This window comes from Delphinus delphis, chromosome 5 (genome assembly GCF_949987515.2).
Source record: "Delphinus delphis chromosome 5, mDelDel1.2, whole genome shotgun sequence".
NCBI lineage: Eukaryota > Metazoa > Chordata > Mammalia > Artiodactyla > Delphinidae > Delphinus > Delphinus delphis.
Window position 1 is genome coordinate 73,899,983 of NC_082687.1, and position 14,102 is coordinate 73,914,084.

The 14,102-nt window shown below is 41.2% G+C and overlaps 1 protein-coding gene across 11 annotated transcripts in view; it reads right to left on the reverse strand.

Moving 5' to 3' along the window:
- The window catches only part of LIMCH1 (LIM and calponin homology domains 1), a 339,718-nt gene that overhangs the window by 190,607 nt on the left and 135,009 nt on the right, over window positions 1-14,102 (reverse strand). For 10 of the 11 annotated variants that reach the window (XM_060012645.1, XM_060012642.1, XM_060012643.1 and 7 more), the window contains exon 2: window positions 7,736-7,806. The exons of the other annotated variant lie outside the window; for it this stretch is intronic. In XM_060012645.1, coding sequence (XP_059868628.1) covers window positions 7,736-7,806 — 71 coding nt within the window. The remainder of the gene's footprint in view (window positions 1-7,735; window positions 7,807-14,102) is intronic. 11 annotated transcript variants of the gene reach the window in all.

Genomic DNA, 14,102 nt, shown 5'->3' on the forward strand with positions numbered 1-14,102 from the left:
GGTCTCTACCTACATGTCACTTCCTCAAGGAACTCTGAGGTTAACATACCACATGGGGTCAGGATTTAGATTCCAGATCTGATCAGGATGCCCCGGTTACACGATGTTATGGCATAGTTTACTAGTGTCTATAGTAACTTGCCACACCTGTAAGCAGGTTCTTAAAAAGGTGAATTGGATGAAGAAAGAGACACCTCCTGCCCCGACCCCCTGCCAGGCAGATCTCCCCTATGTTTGCCAAACACATCATCCTCATTCCTGTCCCCAAACCTTTCCCCCACTCTTGTTCCTGTGTAGTCTGCCCTCTCTTTCCCTCAGCCTATTCTCACCTTAAGTAAAGATGTAACATCTCTCCAATAACTGTCTCCCAAACGACAACAATCTCCCCTTGTTTAACTTCTATTAAATTTGGGGATTAAATCTTAGTCACTTTTGCATTTACTCATACACTGGTTTACACAGTGACCACTGCTTTGTGTGTGCGCCAACGCCCAAGCCCATTATAAAACTCTTGAAGATCAAGGATCAAGCCTTACACGCCCTTTTTATGCCCCTCGGTGCCTAGTGTGGGGCTGTGCAGAACAGAGTCAGTATCCAGTACGTCCTCCGTGTGACAAAATGTCTCCACGGGAAGCTACGCCACCAACTCCCAACCTGTCCTAGAAGATGAGTGCGTATCCACGGCACACTACGTCTTATGTTGAAATCAGGACAAGAATCTAAGACAAGCCCTCCTTCTTAGAATAAGCAGCTCATTCATCGGCAATGATACAGACAAGTATTTGCCAACAGGTTTCTTATCTTCAGAAAATTATTTCAGCAACATAAGAACTGAGACAAAAATCCACTGAGACATTCTTTATTGGTCACTTATTGGCAGACCAACATACTCGGACTTTGCATTCCATCAAAACGTGTCTGCAGGACAAACCCCAGAAGTTCACTTCTATGACTCCTAAGAAGATAGAGCTATCATGGAGAATCTAATAGGTAAAGAAAGCAGAAACTTCCATCTGTTGAACTCCCAGTCTTCAGGGATGGGTCCATTCTTTATGTAAAATTGTGTGTGTGTGTGTGTGTGTGTGTGTGTGTGTGTGTGTGTGTGTGTCTGTGTGTGTGTGAAGGAGAGGGAGGGGTAGAGTGTGGAGGGAAGGAGAGAAGAGGAGAAGGGAGAGAAACAGGATAATACTGATGATGACAGCAAAAAAACTGGGAGAAAGTTAATGATCTAATGAGGATTAAATGCCTAGGTAGAACTCTTACTACTGGACTCAATTTATCCAACAGCTGTTTGTAACAGATGTATTGTGTGCCAGACCAGTGTCCAAGGGGGGAAATCCGAAGATAAATAGAAGAGGTCTTCAGGAAGCTTTCAATCTGGTACAGGAAGGAGACGTGGGATAAAGAGGTCGAGCGCTGTGACAACAGCTAGTGCAGAGGCTGTACAGGTACTTAGACGCCAGGGAGGAACCCACTAACTCTGCCCAGAGTGTTCTGGAACAACTTCCCAGAGAAAGAAACCACAACATACTGGAGGAAGCAGGAGGAAATGACATCACCACAGAGGTCCAGGCCACTGTTTTCAAAACAATCGCTCTCAGCCTTGAGCTCTGACAGCCAAAGTTCATTATTCACAGATGATCAAGTCTGTAAGGGACCCAAATGTTCTTGCCCAGTTTTTGATCACAGGCTGGGCAAAAGGAGCTAGGAAGTAAGCCTCCAGTTGGTTCATCCTGTGGCTTGCTGGCAGCCCAGTGAGAGAGCTGACGGGTGCACAGTGACACAGAGTTGCACTGACTGTGTCATATTTATAATTGACTTCAGGCCTATCTCCAACAATAATAATGAAAATGGCGAGCGATCCGGGATGCCAGCCCAGCGCCAGACACCGCTGAGCGGTTCACATATTCTCTCACTGGAATCTCTCAAGTATCTTATGAGGTATGAATTTTCCCCATTTCGTGGACAAAAGGAGAAAAGCTAACATTTAAGTGCCTGCTATGTTACAAGCACTAAAGAGTTTATACACATTATCAATTCATTTACTCCTCTGAACAGCCCCATGAATTAGGTATACTTATATCTGGTTTTATAGATGAGGAAACTGGGGTTCAGGGAGGTGAGGTAACTTGCCTAAGGACACACAGGAGGCAAATCTAGGATCTGGACTGGCCACTAGGTTGAAGCATATGAAATCACATTATCTGACTGGTTTTGTTCTACTAATACAACAATTGCATTGGATTCAACCTAGGAGTTCCCAAATCCATTCACTTTCCACTATGCTCTCCATAAACAGATTTGAACTGGCTTTTGTTAAATATATATTCTTGGATAGTAACCAAAAAGAATGAAAAGGGTGAGGCAAGGATGTGAAACCAAACCACAGAGAACAAAGGAGAGCGTATACACTGCAACTAGATGCAATTATTATTATTATCATTTTACTGTACTAACTTTCTCTCTTTCTGTCTATGCCTCTTTTGTCCTGAAGCATTTGCATATAGTTGTAGGGTATATGGAGTATCATTACATTATTCTTGTCACTTCTCTGTAAGTTTAAAATTTTTCAAACTAAAAAGTTGGCAGGGTGGGGTGGACTTGTAAAGAGACTCATGAGAAAACCTTTCTTGAAAAGGTATTTGATTTCCCCAAATAGCGCTTTGCACTGCCTGAACTACTTAACTTTATGAGGGTAAGCAATTCACATCCAAAATTAAGTCCATAGTCCTCATGGGCTGGCAAACTCTTTCTGTAAAGGACCAACAGGTAGTAAACATTTTTAGGCTCTGTGAGCCCCATACAAACTCTTGCTTTGTTTCGATTTGTTTTGTTTTGTTGTTTACAACTCTTTTAGAATGTAAAAACCGTTCTTAGCAAGAAGGAAGGCCTGCACAAAAACAGGACATGGGCCAGAATTTGCCAACTCCTGATACAGATGGAATTCCATAGCGTTCTACCTATATACTAAAGTCTTAGGAAAACAAGTCAGAAACTTTCCTTTCTGGAATATTTCACAACAGTCTCTCTGATCTGGGTTCAGGGAACTAGATGACAGTCATTACTGGCTCCATACTGGGAGTGGCTTCCTTAGGGAATAGTCTTTGTAGCCTTTCTTTTAAATTCTTAAGTCCCCAAGTACACAATGCGGTATTCATTTAACATTTCTAAAAGCATGACACTTGTCACACATTTGCAGCTTTGTCAAACTTTGACCCTAGGCCATTTAGTTAATGCTCAGCGGAGAGCTCACATCGTTTGAGCATTTAACCTCCAAACTTCAACTACACACACTTGGCAAAAACAACAGAGGAAGAGAGAGACAGAGCAAAAATACATCTACTATAATTCTATCTGGCACAGGCACTCTATTTTATTCTTGCCATTAGTTATACATTTATGCATAAGTATTACTGTTTTCGGGGGTACATGTGCGAGGGCAAGTGTACTGCATTTCACAGGCGAAGTAAAAGAGCTCCCAGGGCGATTCTGAGGCTACTCAATTTCCATCTTATGTGCTGCCTGGAGGTGCCAGTCTTTTCTCTCTCCTATCTCTGTAGTCTTTAGTACAGGTCCACCAACCTCATTTGTCACCATCAAGTTTGGACAGGTCTTACCTAAGAATACTGAAACCCCTACACTGTCCGCCGACCATAGCCTCCTACCCCCTCAGCTCTCTCACACCCTCCCTCTCACTGGACTTGCCTTCTTGTCTTAAGAGGGTCCACCAGGCCCTTGATGCTTATATTTTTCCAAGACCACCAACCCCACACAGTCCTCCTTCTTCCTCTGTCCAGCTGAGACGCCGTGGTTACCCTCTGTACTGCATTTCTCCCCAAACTCTAGGTTTTCCGGCACCAACTCCATCCCACCGCCACCACCCAACCTCTTGCTTTTCTCTCCCATTAAAATCCCAACTCTGGACACAGGACAATGATTAAGAGCAAAAGCAAAGGAATCAGACTTCTGAATTTAAATCTTTCTCATCTGGTACAACCTTAGCCTAGTTATTTAATCTCTGTACCTCAGTTACTTGCTCTGAAAAATGGGTATCATAATAGTCCTTGTAGGCCACAGGTAAGTTTAGAATCGGGCTGGCAAGAGGAAAACCAGACCCCAGGCCCAGAATATGCCCTTCTGTTTGAGAAGAACTGTGAGGTTTTTTTCAGACTCATAAACAACCACGATATTTTTGTTAACATCTTTACTGGGGTATAATTGCTTTACAGTGGTGTGTTAGTTTCTGCTTTATAACAAAGTGAATCAGCTATACGTATATCCCCATATCTCCTCCCTCTTGCATCTCCCTCCCACCCTCCCCATCCCATCCCTCTAGGTGGTCACAAAGCACCGAGCTGATCTCCCTGTGTTATGCGGCTGCTTCCCACTAGCTATCTATTTTACGTTTGGTAGTATATATAAGTCCATGCCACTCTCTCACTTCGTCCCAGCTTACTTTCCCCCTCCCCGTGTTCTCAAGTCCATTCTCTACAAACCAGGACATTTTCAGTGAACAAACAGCGTGGTGTTTCTCCACGATTGCAACCAACATTTAGAGCCAATCCAACTCAGAAGAGGTGAACTGCCAGTTTTCAAAATTTGAAAATATAGAGAGTTCTTATGTTTTCAAGTATTGCTACATGGGTGGTGGTTGAGAGTTAGAACTTCTCAATCACCAGCATCCACAAAACTCTCTCTGGTTCTAGAGCGTGGCACAGCCTTAGGTATTCTCATCTACTCTCCAAAGAGAACCCTCACTTTCCTGAGACTCTCCAAACTGGGTTTCCTGCCTTTCAGGCCCTACCATCAGCCCACCCCATGCCTGGAACAGTGCAAGTCCCCCTCCTTGTTAGATTAGTCTCTGGATACGAGTCCTTGCTAATCTCAGTCTGCAGCAGCCCAATACGCTCCGGTTCAGATCACACTTAGCCACGCCCCCATCCCTGACAAAAAGGAGAGGGAGATCTTCTCCTTCCACTGTCCCGACCTTCAGTGCATTCTGCTCCTGAGTCTTACTTCTGTCTCTCATTGTGCTGTGGGCCCTGCACTTAGAACTCTGTCTGCGTCTTGTTGGTCTGGCTGCTGTCCCAGCCTTCTCTCCAAGGCTCGGCTGGGGCTCACGCTGCTGGCTTTCAGGACACCAGTGCAGTTCATTCCACCTTCACAAACTCTGCACCAGGACTGCCAGAGGGAGTCCCACGGGGAAGCCAGGACTTGACCCTGGTCCTCAGACTCCTTCAAATACGCCAGGGGGTCTAATCCTCTGTGGTTAGAGGAGTTAAACAATAACTCACTTGTCCTGGGTTTTATCCTACCTACCTAGACAGTAACATTTGTCCACATCCTCTGTGTTGGCCATTTCCCTCAGCTCACCCGCAGGCTGTCAGCAGTCAAAACCCTTTATTTATTTAAAGAGGCTCCTGGCTATAATCTGTGCCTCCATGCTGTCTAACCATACTATTTCCTAACCATGGTCTGGACCTAAACCCACCTCTCCACCTCTCAACAACCCATTCATTAATGTGTTTGTAAAAGGCCAACAGTTCGTGCCACTCCACACGAGAGACTCCATCCTCCAACTCAGCATCAACTGGGTAAGAAACAAAGTCCATGTGGGCAGATGTCTCTGGATCCAAAGCCTTGTCTTCAGACAAGCCTACCTAATCCAAAGGGAGGCAAGCGATATTATTCTATAACAGATTTACTCATATGATGGAGAGGTGGACGCCTATAAGAATCTTTGGAGCTAATGTTAGGAAAACAAAAGTTGGTACCAAAGACCCACTTCAACAGACTTAAGAGAGCATGATGCACATAAATTACATCAGATTCTGGCTCATCTGTTAACATCAGGAGAGGGCTAAGCCCAGAATCATTGGAGGAGCAGATGCTAGAACACAAGAGAAGTATTTAGAGCCTGTCTGAGTTTGCCTCCGTGAGATGCTAAACTAATTATGGTTTACCTAAGAGAAGAGCTCTGATTTAGATTTAATAAAGGGAGAAGAGGTGGTGAGGAAAGTAAAGTATGAGAAGAGGGGAGAGACTCCACAGGAAAGAAGGTATGGAAACAGAAATCAGGGGGTGTACAGGCTTCCCTGGTGGCATAGTGGTTAAGAATCCACCTGCCAATGCAGGGGGATCTTCTGGGAAGATCCCACATGCCGCAAAGCAACTAAGCCTGTGCGCCACAACTACTGAGCCTGCTCTCTAGAACCTGTGAGCCACGACTACTGAGCCCACGTACCACGACTACTGAAGCCCGCGCACCTAGAGCCCGTGCTCCGCAACAAGAGAAGCCACCGCAGTGAGAAACCCGTGCACCACAACAAAGAGTAGCCTCCGCTCGCTGCAACTAGAGAAAGCCTGCGTGCAGCAACAAAGACCTAACGCAGCCAAAAATAAATAAATTTATTTAAAAAAACAAAAGGAAGAAATCAGGGGACGTAAATTTCTCCTTGAAGAAAGAAAGGCAGTGGAGAGCAGAAAAAATAAACACTGACATGAACTATGTTGAAAATTGCTGCATAATAATCAACATTTGTACAGCAAATGTAATTTTTTAAAGCACCTTATCCACATTATCCTCTTGAAATTCACGACAAACTTATGAAATAGGCAGGAGTTGTAAACTTTTTACTACCCCTTTAAAGAGAAACAAATGAGACTCAAGGAGGTTATATGATTTAAGGGGTGAAGAAAGGATTTGAGCCTCTATAGCTCAGGCTCCAAAACCCCTGCTCTTTCAACTACTTCGGTGGATCTCAAACAATATTCTGCAAGTCCCAAGGTAAGAGTGCATTCTATGTGATTCCATTTACATAAAGTTCAGGATAAGGCAAAATAGATGCTATGGTGATAGAAATCAAAACAGTGCTTTTCTATAGGTGGTTGACATTGACCGGGAAGGGACATGAGAGAGCTTTGTGCTCTATATTTTGCTCAGGGTGTAGGTTACATGAATGTACACAGTTTACAAAATCCACTGGGTTGTATATCTAGGAGCTGTGCATTTCATGCATGTACATTTCAACTCAATAAAACAAAAATCAGTTATCCAAATGACAGAACCTATCAAATGAATTCAAAATACAAAATCTTGATTTGAAGTTTATGTCCATCCCTCTATAAGTATTAAGGCTCTAGCTTATTTTGTGTCTGGAAGCACTTCACAGAAAGCTCTTGAATCCACCATCACAGGAGCACTCTATGACAAAGCCCAGGTTCAAAACACAAAAATTGAACACTGCAGTTATTTTGTCAACAGCACAAATTAAATATATTCAAAATACCTCAGGGAAGTAGGCCTAGTGAGGAAGATTGCCTGGCATGTTTCAAGATGTTGTCAGTAAATAGAAAGCCCTGCTTTTACTTGGCACAAGCTGTTTTTGTTTGGAGGGAATAAGGGGAGAAAAGCTGCTTTTTTTTACCACAACTTGGTCCACAACCTTCCAATTACTTGGGCCTGAATTCCTACATTGTAAAAGTTGGTTGGAACTGAGTAGCAGCTACCAGATATTCCTTCTTTAACTAATTTGAAATTGCCAAGGTCCCCACCACTCCCTACTGCCCCAAGGCTACTTATCTTTACTGCCTAACCCACCTAAGTGATTTGTTTTTGAATTTCAGATTCAAACTGTGAATAAATTCAAAACAAACACTAGAAGTTTTTCAGACAAACTGAATAGCATTAATGATTTTTCTTGAATAAAACCAACTGAATATAGGCTATACTTACTCGCAGAGAAGGATTCCATTTTCTAACCCTGTCCGAAAATCTTTATCACCAAAACTTCTGCCAGTTACTTGCTGGAAAAGAAAAAAAGAAAAACAGAGCATAAATTTTTCTTTTTTAATCAGGAAGCTCAGTGATTTTTTTCCAAGATATTTCAAGAGACTTGAAATAACTGGTGGCACTCCAAGAATGGGAAAAATCTGTTAGGTTTGAATTTCCTTTCCATGTGTAGCTTTGCTTAGATCAGCTAATCTTAAATTTAGACCATTTCTTTGAAGTTTTTTTTTTTCCTATCCAATACCTTAAAAAATATCTGTTCTTCCTGATAAGGATATTACTTTTGGGGTTTGGCCATGATAAGTCAAGGCCACAGCCTCTTTCATCCTGAGGGTCCAACCCACACTTTCAAAAAAGCCTGCAGAAAGCACCACCTAAGGGTAAAGTATCTATTTGTTAAAACATTAAGGGGGCAGAGGAGAGGAGGACACAGACCCCCTAACCTTGAGAGACTAACATCAAGACTGGAGGGAGAAAAGCCAATATCCATACTAACACGGTGTGAAAAAGGAAAATAAAAGCTGGCAAAGAATGAACTGTGCTGTGTCTGATAAAAACATAGTACTGATGGCCTTTCTTGATGCCTCTGGCTCTCAGCAGCCCTTTGGTCTGGGCACCAGGGCATTCATTTTTTCATTCAGTAGATATTTATTGAGCATCTACAATATGCCAGGAAAATATGCATGCTATAAATCCTAAAGCAACCTCTAAAATAGCAAAATTTTAAAATATAGCTAATAAGCCAAGAAAGGAGATTAAATGGAATTATAAAAAAGATACTCTAACCATAAAAAAAAAAAAGTAAAAGGGAATACAGAATAGATGGAATAAACAGAAAGCAAATAGCAATATTGTAGACTTAAACCTAACCATGTCCATCAGAGCATTAAACATAAATGGTGTAAACATCTCCAATTAAACTAAAGAGATCATCAGATTGGATTAAAAAACAAGACCCAACTATGTGATGCCTACAAGCAATGCACTTTAAATACAAAGATACGAATAGGTAAAAATAGAATAGAATAAGATATACCGTGCTAACACTAATCAAAAGAAAGCTAAAGTGGTTGTATTAACTTCTACAATAAAGAATAATACCAGGGACAGAGAAAGTCATCTTAAAACAAAGGGTTTAGGTCATCAGGTAAATAATTCTAACACTTTTACACCTAATTTGTTTTTTTAAAAAAAGCTTCAAGATACATAAGCCAAATCAGATAGATCTGCAAGAAGAAATAGACAAATTCACAACTAGAGTCAGAGATTTAATATCTCTCTTTGATAACTGATAGAATAAGCAGATAGAAAATCAATAAGGATAAAGAAGGCTTGAATAACACTATCAACCAAATTGACTTAATTGACATTTCTAGAATATTCCACCCTACAACAGCAGAATGAACATAATTCTTAAGTTCACAATGAACATTTATTGAAATAGACCAGTTTCTGGGTCAGAAAACTAGTCCCCAAAAGCTTAAAAGAATTTAGTACATAAAAAGAAAGTTATCTAACCACAATGGAATTAAATTAGAGATTAACAACAGAAATGTCTGAAAAAAATCCCTAACCCCAAGTAATACAATTCTAAACAACCCATTGATCAAAGAAGAAATCAAAAGAAATTAGAATGTATTTCGTAGAGAAAGAATATGACAATATAAAAATGTATGGAAAGATGCTAAAACAGTATATGGGGGAAATATATGGCACAAAACACCTATATATCAGAAAAAAGATCTCATATCAATGATTTCTGCTCCCACCTTAAGAACATTAAGCCCAAATTAATCAGAAAAAAGGAGAATTTATAGGAGTTGAAATCAATCAAGTAGAAAACCAAAGACTGACAGAGAAAAAAAATCAACAAAATCAAAAGCTATTTAGGACCAGAAACTGCTGCAGTTCTCAGCCATGGTTAATAGTTGTTGTCAAGAGGATCCCAGGGCTCCTTGCTGGAGGGATGAGGAGCTGATGGGGACCCGGGGAGGGTTTCTTGGAGTCTCTGTGGAGCCCCTGGGACAGATCTCATAGTGAAGGCTGTAGGATCTTCCTTCCAGCCCCAGAAGCTCTGCTTGAGTCCACAGGCGCCCACCTGACCTCTGGTTCCTGGGAAGAGTGGAGTTGTCAGCAAGAGACCCCGGACGCTGAGGCCCAGGGGGAAGATGCCAGCCAACTGGAATGCTCCTGGCTCTGACTACAGGGGGATGTGAAAACTCCTGTAAGCCGTGTGCCTGACAGGGTCTTGGTGCTCCAGCCTGGTGTCAGGCCTGAGCCTGTGAGATGAGAGAGCTGAGTTCAGGACATTGCACCACCAGAGACCTCATGGTCCCAAGTAATATCAATCAGTGAGAGCTCTCCCAGAAATCTCCATCTCAATGCTAAGACCCAGCTCCACCCAACAGCCAGGAAGCTCCAGTGCTGAACACCCTATGCCAAAAAACTAGCAAGAACACAACCCTACCCATTAGCAGAGAGGCTGCCTAAAATCATACTAAGTTCACAGACACCCCCAAACACACCACTAGACACATCCCACCTACCAGAACACAGGCACCAGTCCCCTCTACCAGGAAGCCCTCACAAGCCACTGAACTAACCTCACCCGCTGGGGGTAGACATCAAAAACAATGGGAACCACAAACCTGCAGCCTGCAAAAAAGGAGACGTCAAACACCGTAAGTTAAACAAAATGAGAAGACAGAGAAATGCAGCAGATGAAGGAGCAAGGTAAAAACCCACCAGACCAAACAAATGAAAAGGAAATACTCAGTCTACCTGAAAAAGAATTCAGAGTAATTATATAAATACGATCCAAGTCTTGGAAATAGAATGGAGAAAATACAAGAAATGTTTAACAAGGACCTAGAAGAACTAAACAGCAAATAAACAATGATGAACAACACAATAAATGAAATTTAAAATTCTGTAGAAGGAATCAATAGCAGAATAACTGAGGCAGAAGAATGGATAAGTGACCTGGAAGATAAAATAGTGGAAATAACTACTGCAGAGGAGAATAAAGAAAAAAGAATGAAAAGAGTCGAGGACATTCTCAGAGAACTCTGGGACAACATTAAACGCACCAACATTCGAATTATAGGGGTCCCAGAAGAAGACGAGAAAAAGAAAGGGTCTGAGAAAATATTTGAAGATATTATAGTTGAAAACTTCCCTAACATGGGAAAGGAAATAGTCAATCAAGTCCAGGAAGCACAGAGTCCCATACAGGATAAATCCAAGGACAAACATGCCAAGACACATATTAATCAAATTATCAAAAATTAAATACAAAGAAAAAACATTAAAAGCAGCAAGGGAAAAGCAACAAATAACATATAAGGGAATCCCCATAAGGTTAACAGCTGATCTTTCAGCAGAAACTCTGCAAACCAGAAGGGAGTGTCAGGACATATTTAAAGTGACAAAAGGGAAAAACCTACAACCAAGACTACTCTACCCAGCAAGTATCTCATTCAGATTCAACAGAGAAATTAAAACCTTTACAGACAAGCAAAAGCTAAGAGAATTCAGCACCACCAAACCAGCTTTACAACAAATGCTAAAGGAACTTCTCTAGGCAGGAAACACAAGAGAAGGAAAAGACGTACAATAACAAACCCAAAACAATTAAGAAAATGGTAATAGGAACATACATATCCATAACTACCTTAAATGTAAATGGATTAAATGCTCCAATCAAAAGACACAGACTGGCTGAATGGATACAAAAACAAGACCCATATATATGCTATCTACAAGAGACCCACTTAAGACCTAGGGACACATACAGACTGAAAGTGAGGGGATGGAAAAAGATAATCCATGCAAATGGAAATCAAAAGAAAGCTGGAGTAGCAATTCTCATATCAGATAAAATAGACTTTAAAATAAAGACTATTACAAGAGACAAAGAAGGACACTACATAATGATCAAGGGATCAAACCAAGAAGAAGATATAGCAATTGTGAATATTTATGCACCCAAAAGAGAAGCACCTCAACACATAAGGCAAATGCTAACAGCCATAAAAGGGGAAATCAACAGTAACACAGTCATAGTAGGGGACTTTAACACCCCACTTTCACCAATGGACATATCATCCAAAATGGAAATAAATAAGGAAACATAAGCTTTAAATGACACATTAGACAGGATGGACTTAATTGATATTTATAGGACATTCCATCCAAAAACAACAGAATACACTTTCTTCTGAAGTGCTCATGGAACATTCTCCAGGATAGATCGTATCTCGGGTCACAAATCAAGCCTTTGTAAATTTAAGAAAATTGAAATCTTATCAAGTATCTTTTCCTACCACAACGCTATGAGACTAAATCTCAATTACAGGAAAAAATACTGTATAAAATACAAACACATGGAGGCTAAACAATACGTTACTGAATAACCGAGAGATCACTGAAGAAACAAAGAGGAAATAAAAAAATACCTAGAGACAAATGACAATGAAAACACGATGACCCAAAACCTATGGGATGCAGCAAAAGCAGTTCTAAAAGGGAAGTTTACAGCAATACAATCCTACCTCAAGAAACAAGAAAAATCTAGGGCTTCCCTGGTGGCGCAGTGGTTGAGAGTCCGCCTTCCGATGCAGGGGATGCGGGTTCATGCCCCGGTCCAGGAAGATCCCGCACGCCGCGGAGCGGCTAGGCCCGTGAGCCATGGCCGCTGAGCCTGTGCGTCAGGAGCCTGTGCTCCGCAATAGGAGAGGCCACAACAGTGAGAGGCCCGCGTACCGCAAAAAAAAAAAAGAAACAAGAAAAATCTCAAATAAACAACCGAAACATACACTTAAAGCAATTAGAGAAAGAAGAACAAAAAAACCCCAAAGTCAGCAGAAGAAAAGAAATCATAAAGATCAGATCAGAAATAAATGAAAAATAAATGAAGGAAACAATAGCAAAGATCAAGAAAACTAAAAGGTGGTTCTTTGAGAAGATAAACAATATTGATAAACCATTAGCGAGACTCCTCAAGAAAAAAAGGGAGAAGACACAAATCAACAGAATTAGAAATGAAAAAGAAGTAAAAACTGACAGTGAATAAATACAAAGGATCATGAGAGATTACTATGAGCAACTATATGCCAATAAAATGGACAACCTGGAAGAAATGGACAAATTCTTAGAAAAGTACAACCTTCCAAGACAGAACCATGAAGAAATAGAAAATATAAGCAGACCAATCACAAGCACTGAAATTGAAACTGTGATTAAAAATCTTCCAACAAACAAAAGCCCAGGAGTAGATGGCTTCACAGGTGAATTCTATCAAATATGTAGAGAAGAGCTAACGCCAACCTTCTCAAACTCTTCCAAAGTATAGCAGAGGGAGGAACACTCCTAAACTCATTCTATGAGGCCACCATATACCAAAAGCAGACAAAGATGTCACCAAAAAAGAAAACTACAGGCCAATATCACTGATGAACAGAGATGCAAAAATCCTCAACAAAATACTAGCAAACAGGGCTTCCCTGGTGGCGCAGTGGTTGAAAATCTGCCTGCCAATGCAGGGGACACGGGTTCGAGTCCTGGTCTGGAAAGATCCCATATGCCATGGAGCAACTAGGTCCGTGAGCCACAACTACTGAGTCTGCATGTCTGGAGCTTGTGCTCCACAACAAGAGAGGCTGCGACAGTGAGAGGCCCGCGAACCGCGATGAAGAGTGGCCCCCGATCGCCGCAACTAGAGAAATCCCTCGCACAGAAACGAAGACCCAACACAGCCAAAAATAAATATACAAATAAATAAATAAATAAAATACTAGCAAACAGAATCCAACAGCACATGAAAAGGATCATACACCATGATCAACTGGGGTTTATCCAGGCATGCAAGGATTCTTCAATATATGCAAATCAATCAATGTGATAAGCCATATTAACAAATTGAAGGAGAAAAACCATATGATCATCTCAATAGATGCAGAAAAAGCTTTTGACAAAATTCAACACCCATTTATGATAAAAACCCTCCAGAAAGTAGGCATAGAAGAAACTTACCTCAACATAATAAAGCCCATATATGACAAACCCACAGCCAACATCATTCTCAGTGGTGAAAAACTGAAACTATTTCCACTAAGATCAGGAACAAGACAAGGTTGTCCACTGTCACCGCTATTTTTCAACATAGTTTTGGAAGTTTTAGCCACGGCAATCAGAGAAGAAAAAAAAATAAAAGGAATACAAACCGGGAAAGAAGAAGTAAAACTGTCACTGTTTGCAGATGACATGATACTATACATAGAGAATCCTAAAGATGCTACCAGAAAACTACTAC